At 33.8% G+C, this 24,722-nt stretch overlaps 7 protein-coding genes across 7 annotated transcripts; 4 read left to right on the top strand and 3 right to left on the bottom strand.

Moving 5' to 3' along the window:
• Positions 1–1,494: 1,494 nt before the first annotated feature.
• ECM29 (Ecm29p) lies at positions 1,495–7,131 on the bottom strand (the record flags this gene model as incomplete). Its single annotated transcript, XM_004180672.1, has 1 exon — positions 1,495–7,131. One exon carries the CDS (start codon positions 7,129–7,131, stop codon positions 1,495–1,497), a length of 5,637 nt encoding a protein of 1,878 aa, XP_004180720.1.
• A 476-nt stretch (positions 7,132–7,607) lies between these two features.
• Positions 7,608–16,799, top strand: TBLA0E01410 (uncharacterized protein; the record flags this gene model as incomplete). The annotated part of the gene is made up of 1 exon (XM_004180671.1): positions 7,608–16,799. One exon carries the CDS (start codon positions 7,608–7,610, stop codon positions 16,797–16,799), a length of 9,192 nt encoding a protein of 3,063 aa, XP_004180719.1.
• Positions 16,800–17,299: 500 nt separating this feature from the next.
• On the top strand, positions 17,300–18,127 carry SDH2 (succinate dehydrogenase iron-sulfur protein subunit SDH2; the record flags this gene model as incomplete). Its single annotated transcript, XM_004180670.1, has 1 exon — positions 17,300–18,127. The coding sequence occupies one exon, from the start codon at positions 17,300–17,302 to the stop codon at positions 18,125–18,127; it is 828 nt and encodes a 275-aa protein (XP_004180718.1).
• A 498-nt stretch (positions 18,128–18,625) lies between these two features.
• On the top strand, positions 18,626–19,120 carry ATG10 (E2-like conjugating enzyme; the record flags this gene model as incomplete). The annotated part of the gene is made up of 1 exon (XM_004180669.1): positions 18,626–19,120. One exon carries the CDS (start codon positions 18,626–18,628, stop codon positions 19,118–19,120), a length of 495 nt encoding a protein of 164 aa, XP_004180717.1.
• A 236-nt stretch (positions 19,121–19,356) lies between these two features.
• On the bottom strand, positions 19,357–21,168 carry TBLA0E01380 (MIP/aquaporin family protein; the record flags this gene model as incomplete). The annotated part of the gene is made up of 1 exon (XM_004180668.1): positions 19,357–21,168. The coding sequence occupies one exon, from the start codon at positions 21,166–21,168 to the stop codon at positions 19,357–19,359; it is 1,812 nt and encodes a 603-aa protein (XP_004180716.1).
• Positions 21,169–21,733: 565 nt separating this feature from the next.
• Positions 21,734–22,291, top strand: NNF1 (MIND complex subunit NNF1; the record flags this gene model as incomplete). The annotated part of the gene is made up of 1 exon (XM_004180667.1): positions 21,734–22,291. The coding sequence occupies one exon, from the start codon at positions 21,734–21,736 to the stop codon at positions 22,289–22,291; it is 558 nt and encodes a 185-aa protein (XP_004180715.1).
• A 116-nt stretch (positions 22,292–22,407) lies between these two features.
• Positions 22,408–24,402, bottom strand: TBLA0E01360 (MIP/aquaporin family protein; the record flags this gene model as incomplete). The annotated part of the gene is made up of 1 exon (XM_004180666.1): positions 22,408–24,402. One exon carries the CDS (start codon positions 24,400–24,402, stop codon positions 22,408–22,410), a length of 1,995 nt encoding a protein of 664 aa, XP_004180714.1.
• Positions 24,403–24,722: the final 320 nt, after the last annotated feature.

Below are 24,722 nucleotides of genomic sequence, written 5' to 3'. Positions count from 1 at the left end.
TGGAGTGCATATATGAATTAGAAAAAAAGAACAAAAACAATTATAGTAGTTTTCTCCCGAGCCAATTGGAGTAGCTGTTTACTTTATTTACTTTTGCTGGTTTGAATACTTTAAAATTGGGTTATATATATTAAACAATTTTTTTTATTCTAGAATTTTGAAAATTCTTCATCATTCACGATGAGCGCTCCTCTTATAAGGGTGCTATAACCAATTTTTATCTGTTTTTTATCTGAGAGAATTCACGTATACTGAATTTAAGATAAAAAAATTATTAATTTAAAAAATATTTTTTATGTTTGTACCTATAGTTGCCTACAGCGTGTCTAATTTCAACCTTCCATTAAGATTCAGCACTATTCACATTGTCTATCAGTGCCCTTCATTTTGCTTAACGACTAAATGTCTCTAGTCATCTTTGCACCTGTCAGTAAAATACTGCAGGACCTTCCTAGGTGTAAAAGACTTACTTGAAATAGGAAAGTCTACGTAACATTAACCAATCATTCATAGGCAGTCTATGAAATATATGTCGGTTGCAAAATTATTACAGAACATATGCCAAATAAAACTGAGAATTCCTATTAAAAAAATAGAAGCAGACAATAGACAAATCTAAAATTTCTTCACATGAACCAATGAGGAATTAAACCTTGGTGATTAACCATTTTAAAGTAAATTCCACATATATTACATTTTTGAATAACTTTCTTCTATATAATTATAACTTATATGGTAATAGCCCCCACTAAAAGATTTGCCTAAACAAGCCGCAACTAATCAAATAAGACCAGATATATATTGATTTGTACATAAATACTACAATTCATACCAATTAGCTCCAGGAAAGATATAAATATAAAAAATTGTACCATTTTAGAAGAAATAAATAAAAATAATGTTTATATTGTTGGCTCTTTATTTTGATCCTCTTCCAAAAGAGAAATGACGTGGGGAGTAAATCCGAGAATTTAGAGATAATGAGAATATTTCATTTTGGGAATTGTTGACATTCCAAATTCGGATAATGCCGAAAATGGATCATTTTCCAGCCTTAAGGAATTCAGAGAAGCCGAAGCAATAGCGGCGACTATTTTATTGTGCCAGAAAAAAGCGCAGAAGAATTAGTTAGTCGAAAATATTCTGAAAAAATGTCAATACCAGAAATGGAAATAATAGTATTTCAGAATTTGAACTGCTATACGCAGAACTGGTAACTTGTTTACATTGAGGAAATATTCTGTTGAAAAAAAACAAGGGATGAGCCAATTTAGTTTAAATTCCATTATACAAGACATTGGGTATTATTCCTGTGTTTTTTTCATGGTTACAAAAATTCATTAAAAAGAGTATAGGGGAAACGCATATGCTAAACTAACTAAAATATATAATGACAAAAATTAGCTTTGTGAGGGAAACTATTGGTTACAACCTTATTCCTAATTTTTTGCTGTTTTGTGTTTCTTTATCTTCGTGATAACCTTTTGCAGTATCCTATGTAGCACTTACATCTCTCAAAGCGGCTTCTAAGCGACCGCTTAGACTATTCTGAGCCTGAAGTAGTTGGTGGAAATCAGTCAAATCTGATGAGACTTTCTGAGATTCAGTAATATGATTAAATTTTTTTAAAGCTTGGTTTAATTTACCACCAAATTGAATTAATTTCAATTTTACATTTTCAATGCTTTCTTTTGTGGTACTAATTTTAAATAAAGTAGACCATAATTCCATAATTAGAGAAACATTGTCCATATTATTTAGGATATGTGTTTGACAATTATTTTCTTCGTTAATTAAATTTATACCAATAATGCATCCACTGATGTGGCTTCTCCATGAATATAATACTGCATTGTGATTATCTTGATTAAACATATTAAGAGTTTCGGTAACAATAAATTTAATAATGGTATTAGGAATGTCTTTTAAAGAGGAAAGAGCTTCTAATTCTTGATTAATGAATTCTTCCCTTCTAATGTTTTCTTTACTAGATTTTTTGTTAATATCTTCATTCGGCTTTATTCTTTTAGTGGTTTGCTTATCTGACTGACCATCATCTTTTGGCTTATTTTGAATATCATTGATTTCCTCTGTAAATGATTTGGTAATTGTTTCGAGCAATTTGCTTACTAATTCTGTATCATTTTTAAAAATATCAAGTGCTTTAGAAACTGGTAAGATAATAGATTGAACATATGCTTTATTGTTTCTTGCTAGCTCAGCGAAGATAACATTTCTCAATGTTTCAACTAAGGCACTGTTATTGTCATTATCGAGGAACGATGAGAATTTAATTATTAAACTGCTTAACGATTCTAATAACAGTTCCTTCCCATCCCATGACCTACCCTTCAATGCATCAGAAGTTAGTTGGAATATCTTCATAATTTGTTTATCACTCGTCGATGCATTGGTGTCCATACTTTGGCACAATTTTGTGACGGCCTTAGCACAGGTCTTTCGATGATTAAAATCTTGCGAACCAATATTTTTCGATAGTAGTTCCAATATCTCATCTAAATATAGTTTAACTGTGCCGGAGCCAGAACTTGAAGCTTCTGTCCACACAGTATTAAATAGCTCACATACTTCCTTGTCTGAATCACTACTACCAACGAATAAAATTGGCATAAAAATGCTTGCTATGTTCTCAAATTGACCTTGAGCATATTTAAGGACCGAATTTATAGCAGTTGCAACAATTTTTTTATCATCATTACTACTTTTACTAAAGTAACGGTCAGTTAATTGTTTACCATATTTCACACCTTTATCAAGAGAAACGACTTTATAGATATGCCCAAATGTTTTGGCAAACGATAGTTTTATGGTGGTATTACGATCATCAAAATTAATAACGCATACTTTCAATAATTTTCCACTGTAGGGCTTTAAATCTAAGAAATATTTGTTAACTAATAGAGCAATTACTGTGGATGCAGCAACTTTAGAAGGAAGACCCACAGACTTTCTAGCAGCTTTGATGGAATTATTGACATGATCTTCTATTTGTTTTTCCGTGGAGAGTTTAATTAATTTTTCAATAGATTCTAATAATGGAGATCCAGATACCCCACTTCTTCTCTTAGCGTCAATCGTTGATGCATCAATATTATAATTGGCCGCATTCAAGGCTAAATAATTGATAACTTGAGGCTCAATAGAAGAAAACAATAACGTGAAATCATATACTAATTTAGGTGCAAAAGGTATAAGTGCTTCTGCTGAATTCTTTACTAAATCCATTAGCATATTTAGAGCAAATTTACGTACCGGCTCAGCATCACTTTCTAGACCTTTAGTTCCCAAGAAAAAGGGTAAAATATTGTCTAAAATAGTTTTAGAATTTGCTAGTGAGACACCTTTACTAACATCAATAGATTTTGCTAAAATTTTTGAAAGATAGGTAGTTAATTTGGTACCAACTTCTCTGACAGATTCTTTGATATCATCCATTGTTCTAAAAGCCATAGTCCATAAGTCTAACATTTCGCCAGAAAATTGTTCTTGTGGTTGTGTTTGCACAAGTTGTAGAAGAGCTGACGTACTAGCCTCACGGACTCTCCATTCTTTATTTCCCATACCAGAGAGCAACTCTTTTAAAATAGCATCAAAATATTTGGCAATTATCTCTGAGGAATTTGAAATTAAAGTATCCCAGATATCATTCATGGAACGAGCAACAGATGAGTATGGGTCAAATTTATATCTATATAACTTTGGTATTAATTTCAAAGCAGTATTTTCATCATTTAACAATCTTAATTGAATTGCATTTTTTGACATAATAGCTCCCAAACCAAATGCAACACCCTTTCTAGAAGACCAAAGTGCTGCACTTTTAGATAAAGACATAAATTGGTATACCAAAGCAGGATCACCGACTTCAGATGCAAGGTTTAAAATATCCTTATAAGTCCTCACTGAGCCTTCCCCTGTGTTAAGCAAACCTTGGTCAAACAATTCTGTATCCTCTGATACTGATCCCGATGACATTTTCATACCTTCAGATGAATTAGTAAATGACTTTAACAGACCTTTAACCATATCTTCCTGTAGATCTTTAGTACCAAGCTCATAAACTAAACCTAAACCTCTTGAAGCAACTTCTTGAACCAACTCATCTCTATCTGAAAGGAATTTCATGAAGCGGAAATGGATTTCTTTGCAGTTATCAATAATTTCTTTTTTCTTCGATAGATTTTGAATTAACGACAGTAGCCAAATACAAGCGGCTTTTCTAATTGTAGGTTTTGGAGAATTACAGAGATTTAAGGTGTGCTGTAATACATAATTCAAGTGATCCCTTTTTAGTATCGTCTTCAAAAACTCATAATCACAGTTAACATCAATTTGTTTTTGAATGAAAACGCTGTCATAAGAAGAGGCAAATATTGATAGTGCCTCACCTGCAGCAAAGAGTAGTTCAATATGCTTAGTAGTATGGCAATCAACCAATTTATTAAAAAGCTTTACGTACTGCTCAAAATTTGATGCATACATTGATAAGTATCCCAACAGTTCGACAGTATTTTCATCAGATAGTAGTCTAGATTGAATCTCTTCAAAAATTGAGTTTATTATTGCTGATTGGTCTTTTTCTGAAATTTTTGACAATAATCCAAATTTCGTTACTTGAGATAAAAGCTTAATTGCTTCAATTTTATGTTTGGAATCAGATAACATCGTTAGTAAATATTTGAATAAACACTTGACTGTATTTGGAGTTGTCAGGGCCTCATCTTTCTTCAGATATAATCGTGGGAGGATGTATGAACCAGCATATATATTAACCTTGGTAGTCTTATCAGAATAAGGTATTGTATTATCAAGTTTAGAAATACATTCTCTTACCAAAGTATTAGTAGGATTATCACTAGCAACAATACCTAAAATATTAGCAGCTACTTCTAAGTCAGTAGCGCTTGTAACATTAATATCTTTTAAGTAATCATATAATCTTGGAATCAATGATTCCAAAGATAATATACTATCTTTCGAACAAAATCTTAATAATAGCAATAGAGTAGTTCCAAAAATAGAATCCCGATATTTGAATATTGCTGTCTTCTCACCTTCGTCATGTACTAGAAATTCATTACCTAAACATTGCATGAATGATACAAACCAACTTTGCTGGCAATCATCTATAAATTTTTGAACGCAAGTAACTACTATATCGTCAATATCAAGAGCTTTGTCAATACGAATAGACCAATCTTCATCTTGGGAAATAACTGTTTTCTTATGAAATGTGGCCTCAGAAATTAAGATTTGTTTTGCAAATCTGACTGCTGTATTTAATGTTGAAGTAATGTTTAATGATGGAGTTTTCTTTGACAAATTAATTTCCGAAAGTAACAAGATTATATAATCTTTAAAGTTTGGAAATTTTGTTTCAACTATTTCTGTAGAAAGTAACTGAGATGTTGTATTATAATCTGGATTTATCAATACACGATTGGCACGAAACCAATATGGATGTAGTCCCTTAGTTGCTTCTTCAATAATGTCAAATCTGTTAGTTCTTGATGTACCCCAAATGTTAAACATGCGTGCTTCGGTATCATCAAAATCAAACGCAGCGTTAGCATATTTGATACAGACGTATCTACAAGACATAATTGCACTTTTTTGATCCTCTTCAGAGAGTATTTCTAAATCATAATCATCTTGTAAGTACTTTTTTAACAAAATCTTTAAATCAGCCTTTGAATTAATTGATAATTTATTTAAGTGAACCGCTAATGATGCCATTGTTTCTTGAATGGTTGTTCTAAAATCGGGAAGATCTCCCAACAGAGAATCAAATAAAAATTTAATAAAGGATAAGTCTTCTACCAATGTAAAATCTTTTTGCAGAATGACACCCAAAGTTTCATATTGAGCACGCCTTTGTAAAATACTTGTTTTAAATACTGGAGTTGAAGCACCAATTTCTAATTTCGGCCAGCCCTCTGTATGTAAATTTTCTCTAATTAATGAGGCAATATTAGTTGTGAAACCTTCAGTTGAACCATTTTCATTATTTTGAGGGGCTAAATTTTCATAATGATGTTGGGCAACAAAGGTTATAAAAGTAAGACATAGCGATCTTAATTTATAAAAATCAGAATGTAAACCTATTGAGCATATTTTGGAAATAACCAGAGGATCTGTTGTCGCATAAATACTTCTGTTTAGAATTGTTAGAATTTTTTCTTGCAATCCATGGCTCACTGGAGGTCTACCTTGAACGGTGCCACCAATGAACAGTGACGATAAATAATTAATAAAATCTTCTTGCTCATATGGAATTTGCAAAGTGGTTAGCATGTGTAATGCAGAATCTGAAATATCACTTTTATCAGTAGAAGCAACACATAGAAATTTAATTAGTATTTCATCATCTTGTACAAAACCGTTTGTAACAAATTTAAAGATTGAACTTTTAAAACGAATAATTTGGTCCCTTGTAAAAGATACACCAGCTGCAAAGGTAAAAAATTCGACATCTTTTGAACATAGTCCCGGGCAACTATAGCCTCTTGGAATAACCCCTGTTGTTGGATCTGGTTTTGCTGGTACTAGCATGAAAAATTGAGTAAACTTTTCTAGAAGAAAATGAAGATCATTTTCATCTTCCAAATGTAGGAAATCTCGTATATCATCTTCTTCCTTGGTACCCTTTGCTGGAATTACCCAACTAAGTAATAGCTTACATAAAATGTGAAACATTCTTGAATTTGCTGGTGAAGGTAGACTCGAAATTCCTGACATGACGGTTGGTACAAATGCCCGTTTCTTAGTCTGTGATAATCTATCAGTACCTTTGGATGCAAGCAGTAAACTGTATAAACGTACGTTACTGTCATCTGCATTCTCAGCCAAAATTGGGTTTTGCCCCTGTAGAATTAGTTTTTCCACTGGCAATTGAATATCAGGTAAAGCATTCAATCTACCAAGCACATGTTTTAAAGTCTGGAATACTGCTTGCCTAACAGACCCATAAGGTGAAGCCAATTTTAATAATAATGGGCATAGAAATGTATCTAAACTTTTTTCAAATTTTTCAGCGGTTTCAGACAAAGCCAGGCGCAATTCAACTTTTTCAACCAATTCTTTTTCTTTCAGCTCACTAAGTTGTGCCATGTTTGTTCTAGGTACTTAGTATATTAATATTTTTTTTCAATGTCCTTTAGAAATGAGTTTTAAATGCTAATCAAAGTTATATGTGTTTTATGTAATTAGCATAATATCATCGCTATTTTTTCTATTCCAAGGTGGCAACTAATGTCGTATTCCGTCTACTTCTGTTTCTGTCTTTTAGCCCGTGCACCATTAGGCTCAGAACTTTCGGAGGTTTTCAGCCCATTAATTCGATTTGTCCGGTAGTCACATGCCAAAAAAAGGGGCGATGTTGAAAGTCCGAAAGATCATCTTAGTCAGATTGATTACGCAGTTTTGATTGATTTTTTTTTCGAAAATAGAAAGTTGGCCTGAAAAAAGACAGATGGAAAATTTTACCTTTCAGATTTCATATTTTTTAAGGTGAAAAATAAACAATTAACAATTAGACGAAAAATCAGTAAGAAAGATAGACATAAGGTATATAGGTTTGGTCAATAATGTTTGAAGAAATCGGTGTTCGAATTCTGAACAGGATTGTTGGTGAATATGTCGAGGGGGTAGATAGCTCTCAACTAGAGTTAGCTGTATGGGATGGAACTGTGAGTTTGCAAAATGTCAAAATTAAAAAATCGTGTTTACAAAGTCTAGGTTTTTCATCGGTTGAAGTCTATGAAGGTATTATTGGAGAACTACAGATCAAACTATCATGGTTACATTTAAGAGACCAGCCAGTTACTATTACTATGAAAAATGTTGCTTTGAGAAGTCGTCCTTGCGATTTGGAAACCATGAATAAATATGCTGATGCAACAAGGCAATCAGACAAGATGAAAGAGGTTGCTTCATGGGAAAAGAAAAATCCAAATGGAAAAATAGTTACCCCCACTAAAGTATCTCCTTTCATGATTTCATTAGAAACAAAAATATTAAATAATCTACAAGTTTTTGTTGATAATGTTAGTTTGGAATATATGGATAAAGAAACTATGTTGGCGAAAGAGCCGATATCTGTTGTTGCCTTTTTGAAGAAGATCAAAATTCAATCTACAGACGAAAATTGGAGGTCTATCGAAAAAATTACTTCAAAAAATATCTTCAAAGTCGTTAAAGTTTCCTCTCTATGCATTTTACATAAAGAAGATCTTCATCGAGAATCACATGCCTTTTCTATAGATGACCTTTTAACGATCTCTGAAAATTACAAAAACTTAATTAAATTAGGTTATCGGTATGTTCTAAAGCCAATATCTCTTACAGGTAAATGTACACTGTATCATTTAAATTCAAACAATCAGCATAGAGTAAAATTTTCTTTTGGCATAGAGGAATTAGATTTCACGTTGAATAATAGGTTTTATGATAATTACTTACATCATAAATATGCCCTTAATAGAAAAAATGAATTAATTGAGATGAGAACTTCACAACCTGAAAATACTATTCATGAGAATTCAAGGGAGTGGATTAAATTTTACGCCACTTGTATTAAAAGAAAAATCCATCTTAGAAATAAAAATAGAACCTGGAAACACATTGAAAAAACTGGGAAAAGAAGACGTGAATATATTAAATTGTGGCTGAAGAAGCTTGAAAAAAAAGATATTGATTTAGAATTGGAGGACGAAAAAGAAGAAGAACAGCTGCAATATTTGCATGAGAAATTGCCAGCTGAGCAAATTATTATTTTTAGAAAAATATCAAGAGACATTTTTAATCAATCACAAGAATCCAAGGTTCATTTAATACATAAACAAGTTCTGTCAACAAAAAATTGGCTATGGTCATGGTGGAAATCAGATACTGCAAATACAAATAAAAACGACATTGATTCCTACCTAAATGAAGATTTAACTTTTAAGTTCACCTCTCAAGAGAAAGCAGAATTATTAAAAATCCTTGAATATGATTCTAATGATAATTTTACTGATAGTGAGAATGATCGTCCTAAGGATTCCAATCCTTCTTTTAAGTTTGAAATTTCAATCAACACTGTAAATATAAAGATGGAAAGAAGTGATATTGTAAGACCAATGACTACATTAACATCCGAAAAGCTTCATATTAAATACATTATGGATACTAATTACTCTGAATTTCAATTACTTGCTACTACATTTGATATTGAAAATGGGTCAATGAACAATTCATATACTAAACTTCTCTCAGTTGAAAATATAAGAGATCCAGATTCCAAATACTCAAGTTTGACACCTAATGTTGACTTTAGAATTAAGACAAGGGGAAAGGACGAAAATAGAAGAACAAAGATTGAATGTGATCTTTTAGGACTCACAATTAACTATCACATGGATTATTTTATTCAAGTTCCAAAGTTCTTTATGGCGCCTCTTTCCCCCTTTATATCAATGGATAAATTAGTTCAAGAGAGGTTCTACAGATTTTCAGGATGGACACCTAAGGGTAAGCGTCGTATTTGGCGCCAGTTTTTGAAGAAACAGCAGACAACTTTCAAAGTTCAAGTTGGTTTTGCAACGTTCGTTTTTCCAAATCATCCACATGATGAATATACCGGTGTTGCGGTATTGGATGGGCATGATTTAATTGTATTTGATACACCAATTCCAGAAAGAACAATTGAAGAATTGCAATCATTTAGCATTGAAAAATTTTGTACAGTTGATAATAATATTCTAATGAGATTAATGCTAGAAAAATTAATTCTATATATGACAGATGCGGAACTTTTGGTCGGGCCAGGTATTAAAGCAATTAAGCATACAATGGTAACTAGCCATTTAGCTAATAAGTATGCAGTTGTTCCAAAAAGATTCCTTAAAATGGTCTTAGATATTACACGCTCTGTCCGTTCATTACATGTACCATTCTGTATTCTTCACTCTGACTTCGATGACGCATATTTAGCATTCTCTGATATTCAATTCCAGATTGTTGCTTTTATTTTTACTCGTTGTTTTCCTGTATCTTTTGATTATCACACGGGGGATGAATTTAATGAATTTATTGACCCTACATATGATCCCCAAACTAGAATTGATGCCAAAATTGAATGGGTTTATTTTGCCCATCAAGATTCTACTCCAGAAAAATTATCAAGAAAATTTTTGGAGTTAGATTTCAACTTTAAAAATTTTAATCTTCCTCTTCATAAAGTAACAAATCCAGAGCTATGGAAATTGCAGAAATTGTTTGATATCAAAGGTGGCTATTTTAATCTCAAAGTTAATACAGGTCCAACTCATATCAGCGTACATGTCAGTATTCCAGAAGTAGCAATTCATGAATTTACTGCATTGGATGATATTTCTCAAAACTTGATTACTACTAAACTGGATTCACAATCAGATTTGTGCTTTAATTTAAGATATGAGCGTTGCCAACGTATTGCATTTTTTCAAGATAATTATCTTGAAATTTTTGATCATGAAATTTATTTAGATTTGAATGGTTTAGAAATTACTTTATCGCCAATGTCTATATGCTGTTTGTCGAGTTATGCTATTGTATCCTTCACCAAGCCATACCAGCAATGGGCGCCTAATGACATTTTGGTCCATAATGATGAATCATCCGAAGCATCACCTTCAAAAACACGTCTACTTTACAGATCTTTAAATACATCTATATTATTGAAAGATATGGATTCAAATATTATTGTTTCTTTGGAAGCTCCATTATTTCAATATGAACTATTGGCATGGCCAGAACACAAGAAAAATATCATAACATTCCCTGAACTCCGTTTAGTGGAGAATAAATATGCACCAATAGATTTACCTTCTAAATTTCCATATATCATGGAAATTAAAAGTATTGCACCATATAAAATGATTAATGAATCTTTTGATATGGAAAGACCTGAAACAAAATTTGGTTCATTTTTATTTTTAAGGTTTCTTTCTGTTTCTGTTGTATACAAACCATTAGTATTTTACAAGTTGTTCAACTTCCTTCAAACCTTCAAGATGTTAAACCAGAATTTTTCCTATGCTGCAAATAAAACGTTCAAGAAGCATCCTGTTACTGTTATTAGAAATGGTAAATATGACATTTGGGTTGACAGCATAGATGTTCATATTCCGAAAGCAGTGGATATTCAAAATGGGATTTGCGATTACACTACATTAAGTTGTAAGAATATATTTACAACCATGAATTGGGATAAAAAATCTGAATTATACAGTAGATATTGGGGAATTATCTCGATTCAAGCTTATTCTGAGGTTTACTTGAGAAATGAAAATCACGAGCCTATTAGTATACTAGATCCTTTTTCTCTATTTTCAAAGAAACAATTTAAATTTTCAAAGGAAGGAAATAATTCAACTGAATCATTTTACTCAATCAGTCCAGTTAATGTTCATATTTCAGAATTTCAAATTTCCACACTAACTGGTATTCTTAATAGCGTGAAATCGATTACTGGTTCATCAACTCCATTTACCATTTTATCAAATAGCCTGCTTGATGTCTTCGGCTATGAACATTATACCTTATATGAAATTCAAAATTATTTATCCACTGCAAAAATAAATGAGGTTAGATCAACTTTTCTTGAAAATATTAACATTCCAGTTATAAAAATATTTGTTTATCATGGTGATCTTTCTGGTACTAAAATAAGACGTAATTTGCTGCTTTCTACTGTACTTTCAGCCATATCTGTGGAAAATTTAAGAGATGCAAATGGTAAGGATGCTCTTAATGTAATATGCCAGAGGATTAGTGTTAAGAATCACAAAGATAATTCAATAAAACACATAAAGGTTCTAAAATGTAGACAAAGTAAACACCCTCATATAAACATTTCTATTTTGAAAAATGAAAATAAGACAGATACCCTATCATATTCTATTTCTTTAAGAAATATGGAATTATCATTAGATCTAGCCCTTATTAAAATGGTTATATCATTTTTTAAACAATGCTCTCGTAAACATAGCTCTAGTGTACTAGATGGGAAGGATTCTATCCTTCCACTGGCTAATTCTACAAGTGACTCAGAAAAAAAGAATGAGGTTACATACAAGTTCAAGTTAATTAGATCGCAAATATCATTTTTATTTGGAAAACAATCCAATCCTTATGGTGTATTGTACTTCAAATTGACCAATTTAGAACTTCTGTTTGGTACCACATTTGATATGCTATTAAAGAATTTTTCAAGTTACTTTATTGAAAATAACAAGAAAGAAGAAAAAATGTACATTATAAAGACATTTTCAGGGTATTGTAAAGACTATGGTAGTGATTCTGGCGTTCTTAAACACAAGTTTAATATTAATTTTGAGAAACTAACGATGAAAATATCACTCAATCAGATAAGAATGATGAGAGAATTTAATAAAAATATACACCAAATGATTAATGAAATAAAACTCTTTGGTTCAAAGGTAACAAATAAGAAGCGTGGCACAATTTTTAGTTTAATGTCCAAATCAATTAAAGATTCTTTCTCTCATTCCGATTTTAGCTCGAGCTCTTCCAGTACTGTGTCCGAGAATGAGACTGAGCAACTGACTAGTATCACACGGAACGAATATCTTATCGCCTGGCAAGGTATCAACATTACCTTACTAGGTGATATTGATATGCTACCAATAATGTCTATTGGAGTTAATCCTTTTAACCTAACGTATAAGCAATTAAACTTAGGTTTCGAGATTCAAACTAGCTGGGAGATATTTTCAAAAGTGTTCAACTACTCTCAGTCCTGTTGGGAACCTATTCTAGATGAATTCCCTCTAACTCTTCATTTAAGGAAATTAGAAAATACCCATCCAGCACTATTATTTGAAGTGTTATCCGGAAAAATCACAGAATTTACGATGAGTGCTAAAACTCTCTCAATCTTATCTAACATACCTCGTTTATTACAAGAGCCACCAATCAAAGATATAGAAGAGCCTATACTACCTTACAGTATCGTTAATGATACAGAATTTGACCTCACAATTTGGGAATTCCATCCAGAAATAAAGAAAAAAATAAATTTCAAAAAACTACAGCCAGGCAGCGAGATTAGCTGGGGATTTGAAGGATGTGGAAATCACAAAACTGCAGTCGAATCTGATAATATAATATGTGTGTCAATTTCTGCCCTTGGAAAAGAATGTATCTATAATGTGGTAACAAACACTGAAGGTGAAAGGTTATTCGTTTTAGATGATGATAATACTAAAGAAAAAAATAGGGTTGTTTGTGAGTTGAAAGAATTGAAAGAAAATATTAAGCAAATTACATTTAGATCTACAATAGAAATCAAAAATTTAACTAACGTTGATTTAGAATTTGAAATATCTGATCCTTCTGGTGGAAGTCTGAAGTCAGCTTGTATTGAACCAAATGCCGTTTTAAATGTACCTATTACTAAGATAAGCGAATCGAGGATTAGAATGAGGCCAAAAACAGATATACCATATAGTTGGTGTAAAGAAGATATTCATTGGAAAGATCTATTGAAGGGTGCACTTTCTCTAAGCTCTTTAGCTAGTGACGGAGTTACATATCAAAATTTTGAAGTGACAGATATATGTAATTCTGAAGAATCATTCGCAAAATCGTATCCTCATATGAAGATTATTGTGACAGTTCCAATCATTTTACAAAATCTATTGCCTTTAGACATGTCATTTACAATAACTCAAGGAAAAGAAGTAATTAAACCGTTAACAGTTCTAAAGGAACACGAAAAGATGGTAATTTCTGAAGCAAACTTGTATAAAGACTCACACATCCATATTAAGCATCTAGGAAAATCAGAAATAAGTTATACTAGTGCATGTGTTATTAATTCTAAATCTGTAACTTCAGAGGAAGAAGATCACGTAATACCATTAGCTAGCAAGGAAAAAAATGAGATTTTCCTAGGACTACATAGTGAACGACTATTTAAGACAAGAAGTAAATTGATCAGAATATATTCACCTTATTTAATTGTTAATGAAACTGGTCAAGAATTGTTTCTGAAAAATATAGTTGGTGATATGAAAGAATCAGACTGTGAAATGAATTTAATAAAGGGAAATAGCAGGTCACAACTTTTTTCACTTCTTGAAGCAGGAAATGACAAGAATGGAAAACAAATAACAAAGCTTCATAAGACGAAATGGAGTGAAGATCTATGTTTTAATATGTTGGATCAATCTTTCGAAGTTGTATTGTGGGATAAAAATAAGGATACGTGTTCTAAATTGGGGTTGACTGTTACTCAAGGTTTTGGGTATGATATTTTAAGTAAAATAATAAAAGTTAAACCAAGGTTTACAATAATTAATAATCTAGATTCAAATCTAGAAATTGGTGATATAAAATGTAATTCTTTAATGAATATTCCTAAAGGAAAATCAGTTCCTCTATTAAGAGTTCCAGAACATATCGAGGATTTCTTAAGAATCAGAGCTTTTGCTGAGACAAGCATTTGGTCCGACCCAATTTCCATTGCTGGTATAGGCGAAACCTTTTTAAAAATCTCTAAAAATGAACGTGATTCTGTATTGTTAAAAATTGTAGTTGTTTCCGAGCAAGCAAGCTTAATAATTCGTATTTCTAACTCTAATAATTATTGGCCATTTGCCATAAGAAATTATACTAAACATGAATTTACTGTTTACCAGAAGAAACCTGAGCATTATTGTGGCAAATATTCAAATTTAACTAATCGATTCCCAGAAATTCAAAAATATGTTGTTCCAGGTCATAGCGTAATACCTTTTGCTTGGGATATTCCTTCTGTTGAACATAAAAGATTGGTTGTTAATTGTGAAGGTCATGAGAAAGAGGTTCACCTATTAGAATTAGGATCTTCTAATTCGATGAAAGTGCCTGGCAAATTTTTAACTGAAACTTCGGAAGCAGTTTCAATGACTGTTTCACGTGAAGGAGCTATAACTGTTTTAGATATAAAGGATGCAGCAAGTAAAAAACTTCGAAGACTAAAAACGGGTGCTTCTTCAATGTTTAATAATAAGAAGAAAGAGTTAAAATCTGACAATAACTTGGAGGAGTTACCATTACTTCGTAGAATCTCTATCAAGATAGATGGTCTTGGTATCTCCTTAATTAATATCAGCTTACAAGAATTTTGTTATATTCAAGCAAAGGGAATTGAGTTACTTTATGATAGCACTGATATGTACAATACTTTTACATGGAAACTTCGTGCTATACAAATCGATAACCAAATGTTTAATGCTAAATATGAAAATATTTTATATCCTGTAATAACACGGAAGCATTATCAAAATAACCCTTATGTTTTTTCAGGATCGATTCGAAAGATGAAACTTAAAGATGAAAGAAGTATAGAATGTTACAAATTTGTCATGATGACTATAAACGAATTTGCATTGAAAGTGGACGAAGGGTTTTTAGTTGAGATCTTAAATTTTAGTAAAGCATTTGACAATATTATTGATGATGAAGAAGAGACGACGGAACTTCTTGAAGACAATTCACAAATTATTGAAGCTGAAAATATTAAAGAAATAAGAGACTCAATATTTAAAAACGTTAAAATTTTTGAACTTATAATAATTAATGCAGTTAAGTTTCACTTTTCATTCACTGGATATGATAAAATGTATTCTACTAGGGAACAAAGAAAATTAAGAACGTATAAACAGAACCGAGCTTTGATGTTAATTAATTTCTATACCGTGGCTCTTGGTGATATCAATGAAGCAAAGATTAAAATGAAACGGTTAAAATTAAAAAACTTACAAGTTCCATACAGTGCACTAGTTAGATCTATTGAAATGCACTACAGACAACAGTTTTTCTATCAATTTCATAAAATTTTAGGTTCCTCTAGTTACATTGGGAATCCAGTTGGTCTATTTAATAGTTTCAATACAGAATTTCGTGATTGGGTTGATGGATCTTCTCAGAGAAGCAGTACTCCAGATTTAGGAGATCACTCTAAACATGGCTCTGGTGTTGTTGGTAAGGGTATTAATGGTGTCCGTCATGTTGGAAAAAGCATATCCGGTTTCAAAAATGGTTCTATTAGATTGGCATTACCAAAAAGTTTCCATCATCACCATAACAAATCTGCTGCTCGTAAATCTTCTTCTCTTGGAGTATCACCATCTAATAATTCGACTTCATCCCTTGAAGCACCATTATCTGATGTTTCAAGTGTTGTTTCGGAGCTTGTTCCACCAAGCCATGATGTAAGCAGTTTTGTTGAAAGACGTGAAAAAAGTCTTATTGATATAACACACTCGGTTAGTCATGAGCTACATCACATTGGTTCCGATTTTAAAAATTCAAGTTTTGGATCTTCATCTGTGTTTGATGATTCTGGTGTTCATAGAGTAAGACTACCTAGATTAATCGGGCCAGATGGTGTGATTAAAGATTATGATCCAACTGATGCACAGGGGCAAAGTTGGTTAAAGACAGTAGGACATGGGAAATTTATTAAGGATACATATTTAGGCCATGTTCAGACTGGTGGAGATCAAGTTGTGCTGGTATCTGATATACATATCTTAGGAATTCAGCTCCCAAAGGAAACCATTCTATGGAAAGTCTCATATAAAAATGTAACAAAAATAGCTCCTTCCAAAGAATTTTTAACAATTAATCTAAAACAAGACGACCCCATGAAATTACAGTTTGACGATGTTAATAAATGCAAAATCGTCTATAAGAAGGCCCAAAATGCCTTAACAAATTTTAATCTCCATCAAAATGGTGAAGTTTAAATTAATAACTAATAATTATATACTTATAAATAATTCATGAACATTATAAAACATAAATAGCTTAATACCGTATTGATTTTTTTTTATCGAAGTGGATTGAACCAGTTAATAGACTTATATTTATATATTTATTTACTGACACTGAAATTTGTGGCGCGTGATTAGATTCTCCGCCTGACTTATTTTTTTTTGTTTGAATTCCGAACCGGCAAATTAAGGGATTCAGGTCATTAGCTCATATAAAGGACGCAACTTAAACAATGATCAGAACTAATAGATTGGCTATTAGAAAAAACAAAGTATAGTAGAGATATACTCATAATAAATCTACAAAAGAAAATTTTTCGGATTTATTAGTTATTTTTTTTCGTTGAAAAATAATCTGTTATTAATTGTTGTTTTTTTGATATTTTTTTGCTTAGAAATCCTTTTTTTTTGTAAGTTAAGAAACTAATTGTATATAATAATCTCCATCATTTAGAAATAATATTACAAACATCATGTGGACTAAACAAGCTTTGAGTGCATGCAAATTGGCTTACAAGTCAGTTAATTACAATACTATAGTAACTGGAGCTTCAACAAGAGGTTTGGCTACGGCAGCTGGTTCTGCAAGCCCAAGATTTAAGACCTTTAAAATTTATCGTTGGAATCCAGATACTCCTTCTGAAAAACCATTTTTGCAAGAATTTAAAGTTGATTTAAATGAGTGTGGCCCTATGGTTTTGGATGCGTTGTTAAAAATTAAAAATGAACAAGATCCTACTTTGACCTTTAGAAGATCATGTAGAGAAGGTATTTGTGGTTCCTGTGCCATGAATATTGGTGGTAGAAATACCTTAGCATGTTTATGTAAGATTGATCAAAATGAGTCAAAGCAATTGAAGATCTACCCATTACCTCACATGTACATTGTTAAAGATTTGGTACCAGATTTAACCAATTTCTACAAGCAATATAAATCTATTAAACCTTATTTACACCGTGATAAATTCCCTGAAGATGGTAAGGAAATTTTACAAAGTATTGAAGATAGAAAGAAATTAGATGGGTTATATGAATGTATTTTATGTGCTTGTTGTTCCACCTCTTGTCCTTCATATTGGTGGAATAATGAAGAATATTTGGGGCCTGCAGTTTTGATGCAAGCTTATCGTTGGTTAGCTGATTCTAGAGATACTGCTAACGATATGCGTAAGACTATGTTGAACAATTCGATGTCTCTATATAGATGTCATACTATTATGAATTGTACCAGAACTTGTCCAAAGGGATTGAACCCAGGTAAAGCAATTGCTCACATCAAATCTTCCTTAGCCTTTAATTAAACTAACTTGCCTTTAGTGTGATCCATTAATTTGTTCTCAATATTTCTCATAAATGATGATGATTTATCATTTATTTTTATTTTCTTTTTTTTTCTATCTGGTTTCTGATGTTAATTTACATTATTTTCCCCATCATTTCTTCTTGTAAGTAAATTACTTCAACAATTGAGGACTTCAAATTATTTATTCCCCTTATTTATTTATTCTCATATTTATTTATTCTACTCTTTATTTATTCCTCTATATTTATTCTACTCTTTATTTATATGTATAGTCACTTGTTACATACTCAATTATGTACACAGTTATATATCCAATTCAATATTCTTCTCCTATATCAAATTATTATATCTTAGTTTATATGATTTGAAGAAATCACATGTAAAATATTAATTTTTTGATTTTTTCTTTTTTGATATTTTTAAAAAATTTGTTTCTAAAAATTTAGACATAAACATAAACAATTGTAAGATATTTTGAACATTTCACATCTAATTTATGATATCTCTAGAAGAATTTGAATCACAATTAATTCAAATAAATACAAACAATTATCTCCAAGAATTATCATTATGTCAAAGTATACAAATTACACAAACAAGAATTCATATCATTACTGATGTTCCAGTGCATTTAGTTTCCAAGAATGATCAATTAAATTCATTAGAATTTAATGTAATTTATTCACAAATATATCAAGAACCATTATTATTATTTCGAATATGGAAAGTGGAGGTTGATTCTGAGTTTGGATGTACAATGAAGACTATTCACATTGATAATGAAATTGAGAAACTGATTTTCCCTGAAACACTTGATGAATTCCGAATTGGATTAGATTTGTTTCAATTGGATAATGACATGACTTCTTCATCATCAGTTTGGTATAATATCCATCCATGTGATACGGGTGATATCATTGGTGGTAAAGTGACGGAAAACTATTTAGAACGATGGCTGAATATATATTTGAAAAGAATCTTCAGTTTATAATTTATAATTTATAATTTTTTTTATACATGTTTTATTTAAATTTTGAACTACGAATTTGAATATACAGAAAAATAAAGTCTTGATACATATATATAGTTATACATATATGCCTAATGCTAAACCTTGTTGAATGAGAAAAAAAAAAGAGCAATAATTGAATGATAGAGGGGGAAAAAAATAGCGAAATATAATAGTGTACGAAATAATAATAATAAAAATAAACAGTGAGGAAACAATTATTGAAGTTGTTTATCTGAGAAAACCAATGAACCTGATGTATTACTGAAAGAAGCAGTTTCTAAACTATCCTCATTTTCCAAAATGGTTGGGATCCCACCGTATAATCTTTTAGCATCCTTTTGTACTGATTTGAATTGTACTGAAGGATGTCTAATTTCATCCTCTAAATCTGAAGCAGTGGAAGTTGTAGTAGTCTTTTTCATTGAACTTGTTGGTTGTAACCCATAATCCGAAGAATTATCAATATCATCAGTAGCATAAGAGAATTCACTTAAATCAGAAGTAGCTCTCTTTCTACTTCTCTTTTTCCAACCTGGTCTTCTGTGCCATGATCTTACCAATTTTTCTTTGTATAGAGTGAATGGCCAATTGACAGGAGATTCATGACCTTGATAGATACAAACATCATATACTAGAGCACCAGTTAAAGAACCCAAGAATGGTGCAACCATGGGGATCCAAAAGAAATGATGATGGTTAATCCAAATGACTTTTCTATCAAATCCTAAAGTGTACATAGCTAAACGAGGACCCAAATCTCTTGCCATATTCATGGCACAACCAGTTTGGTACCCCATAGAGGCATTAATCATAAATATTAAGATGAATAACATCAAGGGGAACACATCTGAAGATAAACAAGTATAAGGATCAGTTAGAGCAAACATACCTGCTTGTAACATTGCGGTACAAACAAATTCACCAATGAATTGTCTTGCAGGTGACAAATATTCCTTGGGGAAGACAAAGAATAAATTGGCTACACTTTCATTTTTCCACCAATCATCAGGGTACGCTTGTAAGATAATTTTTTTATGATAAATAAAAGTGATATAAGCTGCAATGAAAGCACCAAGCATTTGACCAATCAAATAATAAGGGATTTTCTTCTTGGGGAACCCTCTGAAGAAGAAATTTGCAATTGTAATGGAAGGGTTTAAATGAGCCCCTGAGATTGCACTACCACCAGCACAGAAATAACCCATCACAACGGCAGCACCCCAACCCATAGCGATATCATCAAAAGTACCACCTGAAGTGGAGGAGACTAAAGTTTCAAGAGTTTCCATTGTGTCTACCAAATCTTCAGTGGCAACACCTTTAGATTTTAATTTCAAAAGACTTTGTACATAAGTATTTTGTTGAATCTTTGATGCCAAATTAACTTGACAACAAACAGAATCACCAAAGATAATCATTACCATAGTACCCATGAATTCGGCAAGGAATTCCTTTAAATATGTATGTTTGACTGTAGACCATTTGCTAATCGGATGATATGTGGAGGGAAGCACAGTTGGAGTTTGAGGATTTTGATATAAAGTTTTGGGTTTCACCATCATAGGGATCCCCTGAGAGTTTGCATTTGTCATTTGAGCAGAATCAACTTGAGATTGTGATAATCTATTGACTGATTGAGAGACATCATCATTTTTGGAATCTATATCATTATCTAATGAATATTGAGAATTTGAATGGATAGAGGAAGAAGTGGTATGTTTAGCTTGAGAAGTTCTTGCACGTAGATTCTTGGAAGGGTTTAATTGCATTCCAGAGGATGAGTTTATATCCATTGTCAAAGCTTCATGAGAGTTTGGGATGACTTCTTGGATGGGGAATGCAGGTTTGGCGGAGTTAGAGTCTACCGAGTATTGTGGGATATAGGTTGTAGTGGGTTGGATAGTGGAGACCATGGGAATTGGAGAATATTCCTGCATTTCATAATCGAAGGAATCATCATCGTTATGATGAGATTTCTCGTCATGAATGGAGGAGCGAGTGGAATGTTGGATATCGTTTTGATCCATTGCTGGGGGAGGGGGACAAGGGGCAAGGGAAAAGCGATAGAGTAATGGGGAATGAGTTTATATGGCTTTTTATAAATGCCAGAATGCGGATTAGATCATAAGGAATCTCCAAGAGTAAACGTATATCAAATTACGTGAAATTTCTTGGAATTTTCTGTTTCTTTTTTTTTCATTTTTAAAATTTCTCATTCCCATAAAAAAAACTCGTTCAAATGGAAATAACGCGGGGTGGGGGCGGGGTATATTCTAAGCACATAGTAGAATTTCGTAGGAACAATCAGGCAAATAAAGTTTTATATGTGTGTAATTTTTATTTTTTAGACGTGTCAAATCTACGGGATTAAACAAGAATGAATTGATATACCGTTGATAGTATCATTCCGGGAAGTGTGCCTTAAAGTTTATTTTAGTTTAGGTTTACGTTGTTAAGAAAAAAACAGTGGAGAGCCGGGTAAATTGTAAGGTGTGACGAGAAACACGATAAAAAGATTTCGTGATCGGATCTGATCGGATTCGAATAGAGTAGAGTAGAGAAGCGTAAAGTGAAGTGGAATAGCAAAGCGGCATGGATAAGCATATACGATACCGACGGTTAGAAGAGACTTATAACATGGCCGTTTCACGATGTCGTGGTGATATGGAACGGAGTGTTGTTGGATGTTTTGGCAAGTATGGTGAAAGTGCGGAGGGCCAAAGGCAGTTGGATCATGGAGTCGGGCAAGCAGTTGAGTATTGGAATGATCGATGTTTTGAACAATTTGCACAATTGATGGAGGAGAGAGGAATACGTAACAAACTTGATGAATTGGATGAGTTACTTGAGAAAGCCAAATCAAGGGAAGGTGAGAGTAGTGGGTTTTGTGAGAGTGGTATAACTGATCGTGTAGAGAGTCGAATGTATGAGGAGAAGCAGAACGTGCTACGACAATTAGAAGAACGAGCGGCTGGGTTACGAGTCAAGCGTGACACAATGGGTTATGAGCTGGCGCAATTGCAAAAAGAAGTCCAAGATGGGATACGTGTTGTTGAAGGGATTGCTAATGAGTTTAGTGGAGAGGAGGTCGATGTGAGTGGGGATATGGATTCCTTACTCCAAGAATTGAATGATTTAATTAAAGAATGATTATGTAGATTACGTATCCTAAAATACAATACAACTTATATATACAACGAGCTGTGAATGAATGCAAGCGATGATGGGAACGGGTATGGAGTGGTGGTGGTGGTGGTAGCTCCAGGTTATGTAGAAGAATGTGTTGATGAAGATTCCTTTAGAGTGGGCATACCACTGCTGCTTGTAGCGTCGCCATCTTTGATGGAGTCCAATACACTTGGGGTCTCCAACATCGAGTCACTATCCATGGTAGCTCCTTCACTTTCCCAACTGTACCTACTTGCGCCAACGTTTTCAAATTGGACATGTTTTTGAGTTGGATGGATTTGGGATGGGTCAGTTGAAGTTGCAGAGACGTTCTGAGGCATTGGTGGTTGTGCAAGAGGTGTGGCTTCCTCCATATTGCCATCGAAATCTGGGTGGTGGTCCAGATCGTCGTCACGTACAAAACTACTCATACCGCTGAAACTACTCACTTGACGTTGACGGAGACGTGTCTTGTAGCCTGGTCTCTTGTGCCAAACACGTAAGCACCATTCTTTGTAAACCGCCAATGGCCAATTCACCGGGGATTCTTGACCTTGATAAACACAAACGTCATAGATAAGACCACCCATCAAGGCACCAAAGAAGGGAGCGACGATGGGGACCCAAAAGAAATGATGGTGTTGCACCCAAATCATATGACGTTCGAACCCCATTGTATATAGAGCAAGACGGGGCCCCAAGTCTCTGACCAGATTCATTGCACACCCGGTCTGGTATGAAAGGGACATATTGACAACCAAAATATGCAAGAAAAGAGTGACGGGGAATAATTCGGTGGACAAACAGGTGTAAGGATCCGACATGGCGAAATTACCGATTAATAGAATAGCAGTGGACATGAACTCGGAGACGAATTGACGAGGCACACTAAGGAAACTCTGTGGGAACACAAAAAAATTAGACATAACACTTTGATTCTTCCACCAATCGTCAGGGTAAGCCTCTTGGATGACTCTCTTGTGGTAAGCGTAAACGACGTAGGCGCCTATAAAGGCTCCGAGGAATTGGCCGATGAAATAGATGGGAATTTTACGGAAGGGGAATCCACGGAACACAGCACTTACAAGAGTGATTGCAGGGTTCAAATGAGCACCGGAGATGGAACTACCACCGGCACTGAAGTATGCAGAAATGACACCACAGGCCCAACCCAGAGGGATGTTTGTGGCGGTACCGGCAGATGATGGTGCAGCGATTTTTTCAAGAGTCTTCCATAATTGGACAGTGTTACTGTCGATGACACCTGCCTGTTGAAGGGTGATCAATTGGTTTTCATATTGGTTTTTCTGAATTTGCGCACCCAGGTTGACTTGACAACAAATCCCATCACCGAAGACCATCATCATCATGGTCCCTAGAAACTCTGCCAAGAATTCACGCAAATAAGTGTGACGGATCATGGCCCAACGGTTGATAGGGCGGTATGTGGAAGGTAGCACTGTTGGTGTTTGAGGGTTTTGATGCAAAGTCTTGGTTTTGACCATCATGGGGATTGGTTCGAAGGCGTCGCCGCCCAAATCCAATTCAGTGTATATCTGTTGACCAATAGTCGGGGCGGCACGCGAGGCACCGCCACCGGTTGTTGTGGAGGCTTGATAATGATGCATTTGATCGTCCATTTCGTACTCTTCGGGAACATGGCCCGTTAGAAGCGAAAGTTTTTTAGAGAGACGTGTTGTAGGTGGAGCTACGGAAACACGTTCGTATTGCGAATACACTGCATCTTGTGTATTGGGGATGATCTCTTGAATGGGAGCTTGGTACTGCTGTACGCCCGGTGCAGTGATAGACCCGGCAATCGTGGCCAAATCATATGGAGAAGTGATGTATTGCGTTTGACCACGGCGATAAATAGAGCTTGCACGATGGGAAGAGCGGCCTGTGAAAGATTGTGCTCCAGCAAAGGAAGGCGCGCCTTGCTCCATATCACGTGGAAGCGACGACACAGAACTTGTTGAAGATTCTGCAATGCTTGCTGGATGGGAGCCAGCACGCGACTGCGGCGCAGACACGTGCTGCGACGAGTACTGGGACCCGGTCAAGATCTGTCTTAGACTGAGATGGTCGGACATACGGGGAAGCTATGTTGTTATAATATAGGATATGTGGGGTGCTGTAGCGGAAGAATTTCTACTGGGCTGGTTGTGCTAGAGAGAGAGTGTTGGCGTGGGACAGTGGGACAGTGGGACAGTGCGGCGGGATATGATGGGCAAGCTGCGTCTTTTATACACTGTATTGTGCCTTGGACGCTCTCTACGGTTTGCGCTGTGGCCTGTGTTTAGAGTGCAGAGTGTTTTTGCCGTCTGGAGTCTACACAGAGCCCATGCAGAGAGCCCATGCAGAGAGGCCACGCTGGCCCGCCAGAAACACCACGCCAGGCAGAGCGGGCCGG

The sequence above is a fragment of the Henningerozyma blattae genome, chromosome 5, assembly GCF_000315915.1.
Source record: "Henningerozyma blattae CBS 6284 chromosome 5, complete genome".
Classification (NCBI taxonomy): Eukaryota; Fungi; Ascomycota; class Saccharomycetes; order Saccharomycetales; family Saccharomycetaceae; genus Henningerozyma; species Henningerozyma blattae.
This window is presented reverse-complemented; position numbering and strand designations above follow the sequence as displayed.